Source organism: Pristiophorus japonicus, chromosome 6, assembly GCF_044704955.1.
Source record: "Pristiophorus japonicus isolate sPriJap1 chromosome 6, sPriJap1.hap1, whole genome shotgun sequence".
Classification (NCBI taxonomy): Eukaryota; Metazoa; Chordata; class Chondrichthyes; family Pristiophoridae; genus Pristiophorus; species Pristiophorus japonicus.
The window spans coordinates 175,133,913-175,152,429 of record NC_091982.1 but is presented as its reverse complement, the minus strand read 5'-3'; the positions used below and the strand labels follow the sequence as shown (position 1 = coordinate 175,152,429).

Below are 18,517 nucleotides of genomic sequence, written 5' to 3'. Positions count from 1 at the left end.
ATAAAAAGGTCGGTGAATCAGTAAGGCTCCGAGGTCGGCGAGTCGGGACCCTGAGGTCAGTGAGCTACATGTGTGCAGCTTTCACTTGCTGCTCCGCCGGCTCCGAACAGCCTCAATCCCGGGGGATGCCGCTCCGCTCTGCTCCGCTCCCCGCTGGCCGACACTCCGAGCCCTGCATTATTGGTGAGGAATAATCACCTGAAGAAGTCCTTGTGGATTTAGCTGTCAACAGTTCTTTTACAATGTGCAGATCTGCTCCCGGTGATATAGCCTCAACCTTCTACTGACTGCAACTCAACTTGCATGCATGTGCACTTGAAACTCAGAGAAAGCTCAGAATCTCTTTAGTGAACTTAAACTGGGGTCTCGAGATCTCGTGCAACCCAGAAAGCAAAATGAAAAATGGATCACATAATCAATCAATCAATAAATGAATAAATAAATAAACAAACAAACAAACAGATAAAAAATATAAGTTCTACCTTCAGTGGGCCGCCGATGAGGGAGCCCATTCGGCCAGGGATAGGGGCGGCGCACTTCGGGCCCCTCTCACAGCCTGCAGAGCACACGCAGAGATTCTGGGGGCGAGGAGCTACTGCACATGCGCGCACACTCTAGTGTGCATGTGCAGAGGTCCCGGCACTGTTTTCAGCGCCGGGACCTGGCTCCGCCCCCGAATCCAGTGGCTATGCTGCGCCACCATTGAGGAGAGGCTGAGGAGCAGCCAAACTCGGCCTGAAGATTTTTGGCGCCCTAATCGGTGTATAAAAGCGGCGCACCTCTGGTGAGTGCGCCAGAAATCTGTACTGGCCAAATTTGGGCCCTTTGAGTGGCATTAGAAGAAGCCTTGATAGCACATGGACCTTTCGTGACTCCCTCAGTGCTATAATTAAGTGTCAGTCTAGATTGTGTGTTCAAATGCAGGCGCAGTATTCCCAACTGAGCCAAGCTGATGATACAGTAATGATTAAGCTATTTAGGAGTAGTATTCATGTTTGTTTCTACGTAAGCAGAATTCTTTAAAAAAAAATTGTCAGCTTGGGGAACCTGGAATTTTGTAAGAGCTGCTGGCAGTTGAAGATTTAAATTTAATATTTGAATATTACTTTATTAAATGTGCATCTGAGTTTTTCTGATCGTTCTCTTTTTTTTCTTTTATACAGAAGTAGAGTTTGGGCTGAACCTTGTTTGTTAAAAATCGCAACTGCAAAACTGAATGGCACAGTGGAACGGTGGCTGAGTGCTGCAGAGAATCTCTTTGGGCCTTATATGTGGGAAAGGTAATAAAGGAAACTAATCAAAGTTTGGATGTGGTTTAGCATTAGACATGGGGACAGCAGATGTGTGATGGAAACTGGTACACTGTGCTGTCAAGTGCAGGAAGCAATGATCATGTTCCTTCTTTCCCAAATATCAAGTTACTGATCATGGCTTAGTCAGTACTTTGAGCCGTTTCGTGGGATACATTGGAGGTTTTGAAAGCCGATGTGGCACTTCCTCACAAAGAGGAAGAATGAATGAATGAATGAATCATCCTGGACCGTTGTCCTGCACTTCCGGACAGGTGGTTACATAGCAGCACTAGGAGTTCCTGGAAGCAAGTCATCTCATTTCTGTCTTGCAGATAATTGATGCATTGCACCTTTAAAAGTAAAAAAAAAGAACTTGCATAGGAACAATGTTTGAGTTCACTAGGTTTTACTGAAGCTTAAGGGCTTCCTGACCAAATGGCCATCGGTTTGAGTCCCAAAGCTGCTTGCCACTTGAACTTGCATGCTTTAGTTGAATGAAATTCTTGGCTGGATGATTAGGTGCAGCAGGACACTTCCCCGCTGACTGACCACAGGGGAAATGTCCATATGCTAAATCAGCCTATTTCCTGAACCTAGCAGGTTATGCAACGAGAAGTGATTTGCAAGGCAACAAAAGAGTAACATAAAATATATTTTCTAAAATGCTTATGAGGCTGGAGTTGGACTACTAGTTGAAAATGCACAGTTTGCTGCTAACTTGAAGCCTAGTTGTGGGAAATTAGGTGAGGTGAAAGGTTAGATATAACAACAAAACAGCTTCACAATTTTAAAAGAATTCCTTCATTGATGTAGGCTGACACCATCTGGATCACTTCCGGTTTTTATTGAATCATACAGCACAGAAGGAGGTCATTTGGCCCATCATGTCAGCACCAGCTCTTTGACAGAGCTACAATTAGTCCCACTCCCTTGCTCTTTCCCCATAGACCGCCAATGTTTTCCCCCTTCCCTTTTTACAGGAAGCTGTTCCATGTTCTGCTCGATTATGTTATTTAGTGCTATTTGTTGGAGTTTCAATACACTGAAGAGAAGCTCTGATTTAAACCTCTGGATCAATGCGCTTTGATGTGTTGAAGTAATTTCATTAAGTGTTAGGTTTTTTTCCCCCCAGTTTTCTCCCCCTCCTCTCCTGAAGCCAGTATTTCAGCTGCGGCATAGTTCTAAGGGTACTGGAAAACGCTCCAGTTCTACATTTATGTGATCACGCTTCACTTGTGAGCCTAGTCAGTGAGTTTTGTCAGCATATTCAACTGTAGAAGTATCACAGGATAGCATGATCAATTCTTACGTCATCCACACGTGTACTTTTCTAGCAGGAGTCACTGGATATTGATCAGGAGCAGAAAGCCCTGTTGTATTTTTTGTCCCTATTTAGCATGGCGATGCAGGGACCATATTTAACACCGGCCAGCTATGATTGATTAAGTCCGCACAGACCATAGATAGAACCTGGGAGCTTACTGGTCTTTGTGGGCTCAGAACCACACTGATCCTTTTTATTCACAGACCCATTGGGGAAGACTATGAAAACACTTAGAATGTTTGAAAGAAAATTAAATTTTGTAGAATGTAACCACTCTGTTTTCTCTTCAGGTATGATGTCGTTTTCCTTCCGCCCTCTTTTCCAATTGTTGCAATGGAAAACCCCTGTTTGACTTTCATTATTTCCTGTATTTTGGAAAGTGATGAGTTTCTCATTATTGATGTCATCCATGAAATTGCACACAGCTGGTTTGGAAATGCAGTTACCAATGCCACATGGGAAGAGATGTGGCTGAGCGAGGGGTTAGCAACGTATGCGCAACGTCGCATCACCACGGAAACCTACGGTGTGTACATATTTTTTATTCTCTTCCACTTTTTCCAATAGTAAACACACATTAAGCCTGTTTCTGCATTCAGGCATTCCCGGTGCAGAATGATGCTCACAGGGAATGTTGACCGGGAAATCATGGGTTTATCGGGCATGATTTTCCTGCTATTAATTTAAATGGATGGAAATCGGGCACTGTGGCTAACGTTCCCTGGGAGCATCATTCCATGCCAAGAACATTCCCATTTGGAATCTGCTCTATTAATTGCTTGGTTCATGCACCTGTCGTTACCACCATTGTGGTCTATCTGTTGACACCTGGGTTTGAGTGTCTCACGGCACCTACAATTCCCAACTTTTTACATTTTTAAAGCAGAAGACTACCCATAATACGAGAGAGAGTGAGAGATTGTCCAACCTCTGCTGTCTCATCCCATATAAGGAAGACACTTTGGAGCTCCTGGGATGCAGAAAATGTGTCATGACATTCTTCTTTCCTTTGCCATCCTTTTGAACCCAGCATGTCCTGTCAGCAAACTTGATCATGAATTCTCATGCCATTCCTACTGAAAGTGACATGTAGACTCTGCTCCTTAGGAATTCATTCCATCCTCTCTACTTGTTCTCTCCACATATACCAGACCAAGGAATAACAAAGATGGAGGAGCTACCAAGTCCTCTGCTTCAGTCTGTTCCAGCAGTTTATCATAGACTCCATCAATAACTTCCTCCCTCCCAAGCACTATCTCAGATAGAACTACCCAGGTGACATTCGACAGTGAGCTGTGAGAGCTGATCACTGGCTCTACAGCCGAGGGGTGATGATTCCTGACGCTGCGGTCAGCAGCCTCTTCCGCTTCATGATCCACTACCAGCTCTTTTGCCCACGTGCTTTATGCGTCACTCTCTTCACTTCCCTCGAGGTCCAGAACTTAAGGGTCCTGCTTTTAAAAGGATGCTTTCAGAGCACAAAACATATGTGCACACACCAATGTTCTCCAGCAATATGCAGCAGATGGCAGGTCAAATGGAGAAGTCCACTAGCTGTAACTGCACATCCCAATGAATGGCTTCTCTGCAGTACGGTCTGCCCTGGAGTGTATGGCAGCTACAGGCTGATCTGCAGTGGAGGCCCCCATAACAGAAGTCATGACGGAAATCTGTGCTCCTGCCACAGATGCTCAAACTGCTGCTATAAAAGCCAGAGTGGAAAGGGCTGTCTCTTCAGGCCCCCAATCATTTGGTGCTGGGACACCTCTGAGCATTTCACTGATGTCATAGGTACCATTAGGTTTGCTTTCCCACACATTATAGTCATGCAGAGTCTGGTACTAGTGACATGGCAGAAATGTACTCTTTGACGACTGTGAAGTTGTTCAGGATGGCAGCACATATGTGCTCTCATGCCTTTTACCTCAGATGCCTATACCTGTGTCAGAAATTGTGCCCTTCCACCAGTACAAGAGATGCAGCCTGCAGCAGGTCCATCTCGGGACTTAACTTTCATGAGATGCACCCAGCTGCAATCCCAAGAAGTTTCATTTGAGATACAGCAGCCAGCCGCCTCATGCACTATTCAGTTAACGCAAGATCAAACATCACACAATGCCATCAAGAAGAAGCACATTGGTAAGAAGTAGGTACATGAACACAGTATGATTGGTAAATACAATTATTGTAGCATATTTGTGGTGGGAAAGGGGAAGGTAGACAGTACTGTTCACGCACTGGCCAGATGTGGTAGTCAAAAGATGGTCTACTATCTCAGATTGGTATGAATACCTCTTGCAGCTATCAATTGGTGCTCTTCTGGCTGATGGTCCAGCTGCCCTTAGGTGCCATCCTCCTCCAGGGTCTTCATGAAGCGGCCGTTTTTAAAGGAAAACTTGTTAGCATGCATCACATGGGATGCATCCAAGGATGTTGAGGGAAGTAAAGGTGGAAATTGCAGAGGTACTGGCCATAATCTTCCAATCCTCCTTCGATACAGGGCTGGTGCCAAAGGACTGGAAAATTGCAAATGTTACACCCTTGTTCAAAAAAGGGTGTAAGAATAAACCCAGCAACTACAGGCCAGTCAGTAACCTCAGTAGTGGGGAAGCTTTAGAATCAATAATCGGGGACTAAATGTGGTCTGCACAGAGCAGTCTTAAACGGAGTAACTTAAACAGTGTTTTATTTGGGAATTTGAAAAGAGTGAGAATTTGGAGGAGAGGGAAGGAGTTGCTGCTTTTTGCCTACACTAATAATGCTTTGTGTTACAGGTAGATATTTAATTTCATTACCCATAACTTAATCTAGATCAATTAACTAGTCAAGGAACTAAACTGTAAACTAAATTACTTAAATATAAATGTAATTACATTTAATTAAATAGAACAAGGTCATATAGGGATGGTAGTGCAGGTGGTGTCCCACAACTGCAGCATGTGGGAGTTTGTGGAAAGCATTGTGATCCAGGACAACCACGTTTGTGGTAAGTGCCTGCATCTTGAGGAACTTCAGCTCAGAGTTGTTGAGCTGGAGTCTGAGATGCAGACATTGCGGGGCATCAGGGAGGGGGAAGAGTTACCTTGACACTTTGATCTAGGAGGCAGTTACATCCCTTGGGTTAGGTAGTGGTACAGGTCTGGTTTGTGGTCAGGGACAGGAGGATGTGACTGCAACTCGGGCAGATAAGGGTGCAGTGTTGGAGGAGCCTCAGACTTTGCCCTTATCCAACAGGTATGAGGTTTTTGCTGCTGTTTGGATGAGGGAAAAGCCTGCAGGATGGATGAGCAGGCTGACCATGGTGCAGAAGGCTATTCAAATGGGGGGTGTAATGTATGCACCTGGGAATGTGCCCACAGGTTTGTAGCGCTCTTGCAGTGTGAGTGGCTTAGCCAGTCACGTGATGTTCACAAGACTCAATAAAACCTCAGTCAGTTGGGTCTAGGTCATTCACGATGAGGCATGCAGTTGTGAGCTTAGTGGATGAACTGGTAATTTGTAGTGTGATTGTTAAACCTTTGTTATTAAACCAGCTGGTTCTTAATAGCAATATGTTGCGATTAATTCTTAAGCAAAGAACCTACGAAGCAAATACATTACAGGTGAGTGAAAGGTAATGTCGTTGTGGTGGGGGACAGTATAGTCAGAGGGATAGATACTGTTCTCAGCAGCTGCGGCCGGGAGTTACGAACGTTGTGTTGCCTGCCCGGTGGCAGGGTTAAAGACATCTCCTCACAGCTGGAGAACAACTTGGAATGGGAGAGGGAGGATCCAGTTATCGTGGTCCACGTAGGAACCAACGACATAGGTAGAACTAGAAATGAGGTTCTGCTGAGAGAGTTTAAGGAGTTGGGGTCCAAATTAAAATGCAAAACCTCAAAGGTAATAATCTCTGGATTGTTACCTGAGCCATGTGCCAATTGGCATAGAGATAAGCAGATTAGAGGGTTAAATGCGTGGCGCAAAGAGTGGTGTGGGAGGCAGGGGTTTTGCTTTGTGTGACACTGGCACCAGTACTGGGGAAAGAGGGGAGCTGTTCCGTTGGGACAGGCTCCACTTGAAACGGGCTGGAACCAGTGACCTGGCAAATCAAATAACTAGGGCAGTAGACAGGGCTTTTAAACTAATGAAGGGGTGGGTGGGAGGATTCAGGAAAGAGTACATTTAAAAGCAGCAAGAGAAATGTCAAGACTCCAGAGCAGAGTTTTGGGTAAAAATAAGCAGAGTGGGTCAGAAAGGGACAAAGAGAGTAACAAAGGTAATAGGGCATCAGTGACTGAGGTGACATCAGGAAAAATAGAAAATGGTCAAAGCTAAAGGCACGATTATGAATGCGCTAAGCATTCGCAACAAAATAGATGAATAGTGCAGATATGAATTAATAGGTTTCATCTAATAGCCATTGCGGAGACGTGGTTGCAAAGTCACCAAGGTTGGGAACTAAATATTCCAGGATATTTAACTTTTGGAAGATTTAGGCAAAATGAAAAAGTAGGAGAAGTAACCCTGATAATAAAGACAGTAGCGAGAAAGGATCTTGACTCTGAAAATCAAGAAGTAGATTCAGTTTGGCTGGAGCTAAGAAACAGCAAGTGGCAGAAAACATTGGTAGGAGTTGTTTATAGGCCCCCAAACAGTAGTGGTTATGTAGGACACAGTATAAATCAGAAAGTTAGAGGCGCATGTAACAAGGGTAATACAGTAATCGTGGGAGACTTTAATTTACATATAGACTGGACAAACCAAATTTGCAGTAATAGTGTGGAGGAAAAATTCATGGAATGTATACAAGATGGTTTTCTAGATCAATATGTTGAGGAACCAACTAGGGAACAGGCTATTTTAGGTCTAGTCTTGTGCAGTGAGAATGGGTTAATTAATAACCTTGTAGTAAAGGGGCCTTTAGGAAAGAGTGACCATAATATTAGAATTTTATATTAAGTTTGAAAGTTGATTTAGTTTAATCTAAAACTAGGATATTAAATCAAAACCAAGCAAACTAGGTAGGTATGAGGGGCGAGTTGGCTAATGTAGATTGAGAAACTACATTAAAAGGCATGATGGTAGACAAGCAATGGCTAGCATTTAAAGAATTAATACATAATTTACAAAAAAACATACATTCCTTTAAGACACAAAAAACCCACAGGAAAAGTGGTCCAACCATGGCTAACGAGAGAAATTAAAGATAATATTAGATCAAAGGAAGAAGCATAATGTTGCCAAAAAGAGCAGTGAGCCTGAGGATTGGGAGGATTTTAGAATTCAGCAAAGGAGGACCAAGAAATTGATATATAAAGGGAAAATAGAACATGAGAGTACACCAGCGAGAGACATAAAAAGAGACTGAAAAAACTTCTACAGGTATGTAAAAAGGAAAAGATTAGTGAAAGTAAATGTGGGTCCCTTACAGGCTGAGACAGAAGAAATTATAATGAGGAATAAGGAAATGGCTGAGAAATTAAACAACTACTTTTGTCTGTCTTCTTGGAAGAAGATGCAATAATCCTCCTGGAAATAGTGGAGAACCAAAGGTCTATTGAGAATGAGGAACTGAAAGAAATTAGTATTAGTAAAAAAATAGTACTGGAAAAATTAATGGGACTGAAAGCCGATAAATCCCCATGACCTGAGGGTTTTGAAAGAGGTGGCTATAGAGATAGTGGATGCATTGTCATCTTCCAAAGTTCCATAGATTCTAGAACGGTTGTCACATTGAAAGGTAGCAAATGTAACCCTGCTACTTAAGAAAGGAGGGAGAGAGAAAATGAGGAACTACAGACCAGTTAGCCTGACATCAGTAGTAGGGAAAATGCAAGAATCTATTTGTAAGGATGTGGTAACAGGGCACTTAGATAAATCTGTTATAGTTTTTTGAGGTTGTAACTAGCAGAATAGATAAGGGAGGGACCAGTGGGTGTGGTGTATTTGGATTTTCAGAAGGCATTTGATAAGGTGCCACACCAGAGGTTATTAAACAAAATTAGGGCTCATGGAATTGAGGGTAATATACTAGCATGGATTGAGGATTGGTTAACGGACAGAAAACAAAGAGTAGGAATAAATGGAGCATTTTCGGGTTGGCAGGCTGTAACTAGTGGGGTGCCGCAAGAATCTGTGCTTGGGCCTCAGCTATTCACAATCTATAATCAATGATTTGGATGAGGGGACCAAATGTAATATATCCAAGTTTGCTGATGATACAAAGTTAGGTGGGAATGTAAGTTGTGAGGGGGATGCAAAGAGGCTTGAAGGGGATATAGACAGGCTAAGTGAGTGGGCAAGAACATGGCAAATGGAATATAATGTGGAGAAATGTGAAGTTATCCACTTTGGTAGGAAAAATAGAAAAGCAGAGTAATTTTTAAATGATGAGAGATTGGGAAATGTTGGTGTTCAGAGGGATCTGGGTGTCCTTGCACACAAATCACTGAAAGTTAACCTGCAGGTACAGCAAGCAATTAATAAAGCAAATGATATGTTGGCCTTTATTACAAGAGGATTTGAGTATAAAAGTAAAGACGTCTTACTGCAATTATATAGGGCCCTGGTGAGATCGCACCTGGAGTATTGTGTACAGTTTTGGTCTCCTTACCTAAGGAAGGATATACTTGCCAGAGAGGGAGTGCAACGAAGGTTCACCAAACTGATTCCTGGGATGGGGGGATTGTCCTATGAGGAGAGATTGACTGGGTTAGACCTATATTCTCTCGAGTTTAGAAGAATGAGATGATCTCATTTAAACATACAAAATTCTTACAGGGCTTGGCAGGGTAGATGCAGGGAGGATGTTTCCTCTGGCTGGGGAGTCTAGAACCAGGGGTCATAATCTCAGAATAAGGGGTCGGCCATTTAGGACTTAGATGAGGAGAAATGTCTTCACTCAGAGGGTGGCGAAACTTTGGAATTTTGGCTGTGGAGGCTCAGTCGTTGAGTATATGCAAGACAGAAATGGATAGATTTTTGGATATTAAGGGAATCAGGGATATGAGAATAGTGCAGGAAAGTGAGCTGAGGTAGAAGATCAGCCATGATCTCATTGAATAGTGAAGTAGGCTCGAGGGGCTGAATGGCCTACTCCTGCTCCTATTTCTTATGTTCTTATGTAAAATTAACAGTCACTTGGACAAGTGTGAATTAATTAAGGAAAGCCAATTTGGATTTGTTAAAGGCAAATTGTGTTTAACTAACTTGATTGAGTTATTTGATGAGGTAACAGAGATGATAGATGAGGGCAATGTGGTTGATGTGGTGTACATGGACTTCCAAAAGGCATTTGAAAGGCCACATAATAGGCTTGCCAGCAAAGTTAAACCTATGGAATAAAAGAGACAGTGGCAGCATGGCTATGAACTTGGCTAAGTGACAGGAAACCGAGAGTAGTGGTGAATGGTTGTTTTTCAGACTGGAGGAAGGTGTACAGGAGTCGGTACTGGGACCACTGCTTTTCTTGATGTGTATTAATGACTTAGACTTGGGTGTACAGGGCACAATTTCAAAATTTGCAGATGACACAAAATGTGTATAGTGAACTGTGAGGAGGATAGTGATAGACTTCAAGAAGACATAGATAGGCTGGTGGAATGGACAGACACGTGGCAGATGAAATTTAACGCAGAAAAGTGCGAAATGATACATTTTGGTAGGAAAAACGAGGAGAGCCAATATAAGCTAAAGGGTACAATTTTAAAGGGCGTACAGGAACAGAGAGACCTGGGGGTTTCTGTGCACAAATCATTGAAGGAGGCAGGGCAGGTTGAGAAAGCGGTTAAAAAAGCATACAGCATACTGGGCTTCATAAATAGAGGCATAGAGTAAAAAAGGAAGGAAGTTATGATGAACCTTTATGAAACACTGGTTCGGCCTCAAAATGGAGTAGTGTCCAATTCTGGGCACCGCACTTTAGGAAAGATGTGAAGGTATTAGAGAGAGGTCAGAAAAGATTTACAAGAATGGTTGCAGGCTTGAGTGACTTCAGTTACGTTGATAGACTAGAGAACCTGAGGTGGTTCTCCTTAGAGCAGAGAAGATTGAGAGGAGATTTGATGGAGGTGTTCAAAATCATGAGGGGTCCAGACAGAGTAGATAGAAACTATTCCCATTGGCAAAAAGGTCGAGAACTAGAGAACACAGATTTAAGGTGATTGGCAGAAGAACCAAAGGCGACATGAGGAAAAACTTTTTTACTCAGCGAGTGGTTAGGATCTGGAATTCACTACCTGAAAGGGTGGTGGAGGCCGATTTGATTGTGGCTTTCAAAAGGGAATTGGATAAGGAAAAAAATTTGCAGGGCTGCGGGGAAAGGAGAGTGGGACTAGCTGAAGTGCTCTTGCAGAGAGCCGGCACAGGCTCAATGGGCCGAATGGCCTCCTTCTGTGCTGTAACCATTCTATGGGCCCAAATTTGGCCCTACGGTTTTTTCGGCGCACTTACCTGAGGTGCGCCGACTTTCTGCTCTCAAAACGGCGCTGAAAATATATCGCCGTATTCTCCCTGCTTTGTAGCCTCTCCCATGGCTTGGCGCAGAGTGGTCTGTCCATTAGGGGGCGGAGCTAGGGCCCTGCGCGAAAAACAGTGCCGGCAGCTCAACGCATGTGCACTGGAGGTTTTGCGCATGCGCAGTAGCTCCTGCCCCCAGCCGGAGAGCCCTCGGAGAGGTCAGTCCTCGGAGAGAAGTTGGAGAGAGAGTCGGTGCGTTCTCCTGCCCCTTACCCTGGCCAAAGGACTTGCCGGTGCATGCTGGAGTCGGTGTGTTTTCCCGCCCCTAGCTCTGGCCGAAGGGCTTGCCGGTGTGGGCTGCAGTCGGTGCGTTCTCCCGCCCCTAGCCCGGCCGACGGGCTTGCCGGTGCGTTCTCCTGCTGGTGAGTTCTCCCGCCCCTAGCCCTGGCCGAGTGGCCTCCCGGCCCGCTGACTGCCCCGGCCGAGTATGAAGGTAGGACTTAAGTTTGATCATATTGAATGGTGGTGCAGGCTCGAATGGCCTACTCCTGCACCTATTTTCTATGTTTCTATGTCAATTTTATTTATTTATTTATTATTGATGGTTTTTTTATGCTCCATGAATTTTGTTGAGAAGGTGTTTAGTGCTTTGCAAGGTCCTCTCCGCTTCCCTTCCCCCCCCCGCCCCCCCCCCCATCTCTGGCTACCTGCGCTGATTTCTTAACTCTCCACAAGGGTTTTCTGTGCAGCCACAAGTGGCCACGTGCGCTGGCCTAAGTTAGTTTGGAGCAACTATTAGCTGTCCAAACTGGCTTTAAATGGCCAAAACATGCGTAGGTGGCTGGTAACGCTTCCTTTTGGGGAAAAAAAAACTAAACTTAAAAAAAATCCGAACTAACTCACACACTGGCGCAAATTAAATGGGGATTTTTAAGATACTCCAGAAAAATCAAGTTGCTCCAAAAAAAACTGAGCAACTCCTGGGCAAATTTGCACCCATTGATTCTATGATAATCCTTGGGAATCTGGGAGACTACATTGCAGACCACGCCAAATGGACCCAGGCACCTGAAACACCTTCCGTTATTATAGAGCACGGAAATGAAATTCTGGTGGAAGAATCGACCTTGTTAACAGTGCTCAACTGCTGTCCTGGCACATGTACAGGTATCATCAGTCATGGCTATAGAGAGTAGCCTTATTCTGCCAGAATTGATGACTTCCTTTCTGACACTCAACTTTCATCAGTATTATTATTGGATCAACTGGAGCCAAAAAGGTTCTGTATATTTTTGTAGTGGGGCTACTGGCAGCTGAGTGCCAAGCACCTTCTGTGGTGCCATGAGTCTGGCCTCCCTCCGTTGCTCCTCTTCAAAAAACAAAGATACAGAGGTATTCTCATTGGAAAGCCCATTCCGCCCTCTTTGAAATGTGTACCGGGGAGGGTTGTAGGAAACCCCACAGACGGCACAAAATTTAGATGGTAAATCGCCTGTCAGTAGTGATAAAACAAAAAAAAAATCCACGTCAGCTGAGAAATACTCGTTCTATAAATCATTTAGAAGTAGCCACTGATCCCTTTAAATCAACAGCCTTTTTTCTAAGCATCTGGCAAAACTGGACACCTATTTTATATCAGCATGATTGACAACTCGGCATAAATGAATAATAAATGATATGAAAGGCATTGTCATGTCATTAATGCCTTGTTAAAAAATGCCGTCCATTTCTGGACAGGCGTTTCTGCTGCCAGCTGGACGTGATGATAGAAAATTGTGCGGGCACTGGAATACTGCCCGAAGAACCAGGCTATGATTTTATCACGAAGCTCAAATGGACAGATGTCCTTGTGGTGTTTATTTCCCTGGTTGTTATGGTAAAACTATTTATGGTACCTCAGTGAATGCTAACTGTTACACCCAAGGTTGCATCATTTATCTTTCTTTATTATGCACTTTAATGTAGACGAAATCACATTAAAAATATAAGCTATTTTAAATAAAGTTCAAAAGGTTTCTAGTTTTCATGGTGAAGGATCACATAATTATTTGTACTGTTTCAGGATTTGGACGTCATTATAACAGGCTAGCACATTTCTGACACCTTGAAAGTTTTTAAACTCATGCTGAAGGTGCTGACATATCCACACATTTTGCTCCTGAGATAAATATGATTCATGTCATATTTAAGTAGATTTTGCATCATAGTAGCATCTCCCTAAAATGCAATTTGAAATGTCATGATCTTAGATATAGCACATGAATAAAAAGCCATTTAAATACCACCTGCACAACACATAATTCAATCTAACTCTTTTTGAGGGGAGAAAGGTTGAAATACGGCATTTTAAAGTCTTGTATCTGTTTTAATCATAATTCTCAATGTTGGGACATCATATGGGTGCTATGTTGCACTTTGTACAAGTTATTACAGTTCCCTCAAGCTGAATTCATACACTAGCCCATGGAATTAAATGTGCCAAAATGAAGGCAGGTGCTCCTTGCTGGATGGAAGGAAAAATTCAATGATGAGTCACCCTATGGTACTCTCGTATGCCTCCAAGTGGTCAGTTCCAGGATGCAGGGAACTGGCTACAGTCCTGTTCAAGGAATGATGCAAGATGTAGAAGAATCCAAAGGCTGGCAGAAAAAAGTAAATATTTTTAAGGGAGAAAAAAAATACTGGTTTCCCTTCTTTTTCAGGGGCTGCTTTTACTTGTCTTGAAACCACTTTCCGACTGGAAGCACTACATCGTCAGCTGAAACTGCTCGGAGATGAGAGTCCTGTCAGCAGACTACAAGTGAAGTTTGAGCCAGGTCTCCATTTTACCTCTGTTTGCAATTTAAATTAAACCAGCTGCTCCATTAAAGCACTGACTAACTAAACTAAACCAATTCTTTGATTTCAGAGTACAACTCTTTTTTTTTTACCAGAATACACTGGTATTTGGCAGTTTCTGTATGATATGGTGTGGCACTTTCAGTCCAGGCCCTGTGAACTATTATAGATCTAAACTATGATGATTGATAAACTCACTCAGTAGATATTTTTAGACTTCAATAGTTGATGGATAGAGTCTTCAGTAGATCTCAGTTCTCTGTTGTTGCTGTAATAGGTGATTCAATAGAATGTTTCCATTGTGATGCCTGTATTTACTTTTTTCTTTCTTTTGTTATCCAGTTTTCAAAGGTTAGTATTACAGGGTACTGCTGCTATAAACCAGTTTGTAATCTGAACCAATCCAGGGAGGAACTGTAAATCGGTCTGTAATCTAACAAAGTGCAGGTAGCTGTTGTTGCTTCTACAGTGAAGGCTGGTTTACATTATTAATCCATTGGTGCTCTGTATAAGCATTTATCACTAAACTTTTTGATTGGTGATCAGGGGTAGCTAGTGTGCATGATAAAGGAATGTATGTGATATTTATTCTACATTCCCTGTGCAGGTGTCAATCCCAGCAGTCTGATGAATCTCTTCACCTATGAGAAAGGATTCTGCTTCGTGTACTACCTGTCACAGCTCTGTGGAGATACAAAATGCTTCGACTCCTTTCTGAGAGTGAGTTCACTCAGCAGCTTGTTTAATTTTACATTTTATTTTTAAAACTTACTTTATAAATAGCTGAGGAAAACCTAAAATCCTGTTGGTGATTACCTCATCTTTCTAACATTCATATCAAGCACTGGAATATCACAGAGTAAAATGTCCTCTACATGGCCCAACAGAATATCCTAACCTCAGATTCTGAGAAACACTTCCTGTTTCACAGGTGACATTTTCCATGGACAGCTTTGTGCTATAGACTTATTGAGAAATGGAACCATTCAAATATATTAAGTGGAGTTGCAGATACAGTCACGTGCAATCCCTCCCATAAATGGAGTGCTGTCACTGTTAAAATATCTTTATGTACAAGTACTGTCAGCAATAGAATCTGTTCACAATCACAATGACATAATCAGCTAATATATAATAAGTCCATTAGTGAACTGTTACTGATTCAGTTGCCATTATGACATGAAGCACAACTGATTAACCTGCAAGATTCAAGCTGCTAATCTTAATAACTTTTTTCTTAGGCCTATGTGGAAAAGTTCAAGTTCACAAGTGTGGTTGCAGCTGATCTACTGGAGTTTTTTCTGGGCTTTTTTCCTGAGCTCAGGGAGAAATGTGTGGACAACAAAGAAGGTTGGTGAGATGTTTGAACGGCAGCTTTCTAAGAAGCATTTGAGGTTTTGCCCACTACTTCTGACTGCTATATAAGTACAGCCTACTGTATAGCACATTTTGCTCCTTGTTTTGTTTAAACCTGTTACTAATTTATTTCTGGTGCTGATTTTGGATTGCCTGCCAATACAAGTGCACTCTGGATTATTCATTTGTTACAAGGATTAATGTGCTTGCGGTTTTCTTCAGACTGGCGCATTCTCTAGACCAGTAGCCTGGGGTTTTCCACTTGTTCGCTTGTCAGCCTATGATTCTTCCTTGCTGCCCACCCTGTGATTTCTGTCTCCCCCCTGGACAGGAAAATTACAAGCAGGTGACGCATGAGCAGAAAATCCCAGCCTTGTCTCAAAATCTTGCTTTTCTGTATTTTTTTTTTTTCTAGTAACCTTTACAGCTGCAGCTCACATCTCATTAGCTTATAGTTAGTTCAGAACTCTTTTGGGTTAAATATAAATAATACAACACTATAATATCGCTCATTCTTGCATCTTCTTTAAAAATGCGTAGATGAGTTAGCTGCAGTCTGTGCTGTAGATCTGCCCTTTCAGCTGAGACGATAGATGAACAGCCTGTAGTTTACTCCATGCAACCTTCCTTTCACTTGGTTGGTAGACAATCAAGCTGTGGATTTTATTTTGAGCATGTTTCCTTTAACTTAAAACGTTTGCATCTTGCAGATTCCTGCACACTATTTGTCCTTGAAGAGAAGAGTAAAAGCATTCACTCTCAAACTTTTATTTTGTTGCTCATTCTAGAGGAAAAACTATTCCCAAGGATATTGTTTCACATCTTTCTTATGTGGGATGCCCTGTTTATTGGGTCACATGATTGACGAAACTCCTATGCGCATGCCCAAACCAGTGTGCCTAGCCTGAGCTTTGATCACTGCTTTGACAACTTGTGATAATATTACTGACTTAGCAGTTCTGCTTAAAGGCTGTCGTGTCCATTTTCTGATTGGTGACATCAAATTCATGGGCATAAAGAGGGGTGGTACTGATTTGGCAATGAGGTGGTGATTCATTATCCAGGATCTCTGCTCATTTTTTAAATTCCGTTCAGTTTTGTGAGTAATTGTACAGGTACAACCTCCGAAATCCAGAGTTCCGGAAACTGGACATCGCGCAGATCGGAGGAGGAGTCGTCCAAAATCCGGAAATATGTTCTGAAAACCGGACCTTTTTTAATGTGACTTCATGCTCAAATTACTGTAAAAATGGGAGAAAATCATTGGGGAAAATACTGGACCCTAAAATTAATTTCATTAAAAAAAATTATTAATTGAAACATTTGAAAAATCTCAAGAAAACAATCAAAGAACCTGAAAAGAAATGTGTAGTCAAGCTAAATGATAATCTACAATTATCATTTACAGTTTTATGGGACAGTAACACATTTGCCGCAGCACTCTTAAGGGTTAATGAACTACAATGGGCACTTTAAATGTCAGCATGCACATGGGTATGAACAAAATGAAATAGGAGCAGGAGTAGGCCAGTTGGCCCCTCGAGCCTGCTCCACCATTTAATAAGATCATGGCTGATCTGATACTAAATAAATAATTTCCAAATGAGTGCAGTAAAATCCGCCTCCTACACTGACCTGCGTGGTCTCTGCTAATGTAGTGTTTCTGGCAGCGGCGTCAGACGTTGAGTTCCGTCGGTCCATGCTGTGGCTACGCAGAGGCTTGTTGGAGGGGTTGATGGGGGTATTCATGGGGCTAGCTGTATGGGACCTCTCTCTTTCACACGCATCTTTAGTGATGGAATTCAACAACTAGATTTTTTTTTTCATTGAAAGTCGGCACCAACACCATCGTCCTCCATAACAGCTGTGAGGATTCCTTGCTGACCAGTTCTCTTATTCTGGACCTAGTGATCCTGACTGAGCTCTGCCAACAGATAATGTTCTGAACCGAATCGGATCCAAAATTCCAAACATTCCACAGTGTCCCCTTGGTCCTCAGCTACCTCTATAAGGCCTCGTTGGTGTCAGATGGAAGTCCTGTCATTAACTCACTTTTCAGGCAAAGGACCGCATTGAAAATATTATGAGAGCCTGCCTAGCTCTTCCTCCCGAGAACCACATGCACCTGGAACAAGGGTTTCCGGATTCGGGATGTCGGATTTCATCTTCGAAATCTGGAAAAACCCAAAACTCGACCCAGGGATTTCCGGATTCGGGACATCGGATTTCTGTTCCGAAATCCGGAAAAAACAGAATGGCCTCGATTCCGAGGTTTCCGGATTTCGAAGCTTGTACCTGTAATTAGTTCAAGGAGCCTTATTCGTTTGTGGTCATATGCATGTAAGTGAAGCCAAAATGCAGTTTTCCTTACTTACCCATATCAGCTGAGCGTCCAGCATGGCTAGGCATGGAGTTGTATAAAGAAGTAGAGTTTAAGGAGCCCAGTAATTGTCAGGCCATTTTTCTGCTTTTGTTTTCCTGTTAAAACTTAGGTTTTGACGAACCTTTTGTGGAAATTATTGAGCTGCTGTTATTCTTTATCAACATTTCTAATAGTATCGAAGTAGGCTTTCCCATAGGAATTCTCTTGATCTGTACTGTGTGGAGTAGAAGAGGAGGGCCAACAGAGGCATTCCAGACCAATCAGGTTGCAGAGATGTTCTGTACCCACCTGCCAGCACAACATGACAGAACCTACGGACAGAGATGCAATGTCTTCATTGTCAGAAGATACTGTGATTTACAAGGGATGTCACAATGGACTCGTACCGCATGATCCAACCTGGACTGTTTCACAGGCATGGTACTGCCAGTAGCTATCAAGGTCATAATCACCTTGATTTCTTTATGCTTTGGGATCGTTTCAGGCTGCCACTGGAGATAACAGCAGCAGAAGTCAACCAGCTGTCTATAGCTATGTAAAACAGGTGACCAATGTATTGTTTGCTGAAGCAAGCAATTTCATCCCCTACTCCATGGACAACCAACAGCAGCATGAAAGGGCTATGCAATTCTATAGCATAAAATAGTTCCCAAAGGTCAAGGAGATTATAGATTGTACCCGTGTGGTTCTACATGCTTCATTGCTAAACAAAATTACCAACAAAAATAGAAAAGCAATCCACTCTCTGTAATTATGCATCGGTGTTCCATGCAAAAGATGATACTAAAATATCAAAGATTAATACGATCAATCCAGTATTAGTAGGTGTAGATCTCCAGATTAAGACTATCCCAATTTGCCATTCATTGGCAACAATTCAACTAT

General features: G+C 42.7%; 1 protein-coding gene across 2 annotated transcripts in view; it reads left to right on the top strand.

The window, feature by feature from the left end:
• Nucleotides 1–18,517, top strand: part of rnpepl1 (arginyl aminopeptidase like 1) — a 72,429-nt gene that overhangs the window by 26,112 nt on the left and 27,800 nt on the right. Inside the window, exons 4-8 of one of the 2 annotated variants that reach the window (XM_070883403.1) lie at nucleotides 1,164–1,280; nucleotides 2,907–3,142; nucleotides 13,758–13,871; nucleotides 14,501–14,613; nucleotides 15,135–15,243. In XM_070883403.1, coding sequence (XP_070739504.1) covers nucleotides 1,164–1,280; nucleotides 2,907–3,142; nucleotides 13,758–13,871; nucleotides 14,501–14,613; nucleotides 15,135–15,243 — 689 coding nt within the window. The remainder of the gene's footprint in view (nucleotides 1–1,163; nucleotides 1,281–2,906; nucleotides 3,143–13,757; nucleotides 13,872–14,500; nucleotides 14,614–15,134; nucleotides 15,244–18,517) is intronic. The other variant, XM_070883404.1, reaches the window with a different exon arrangement.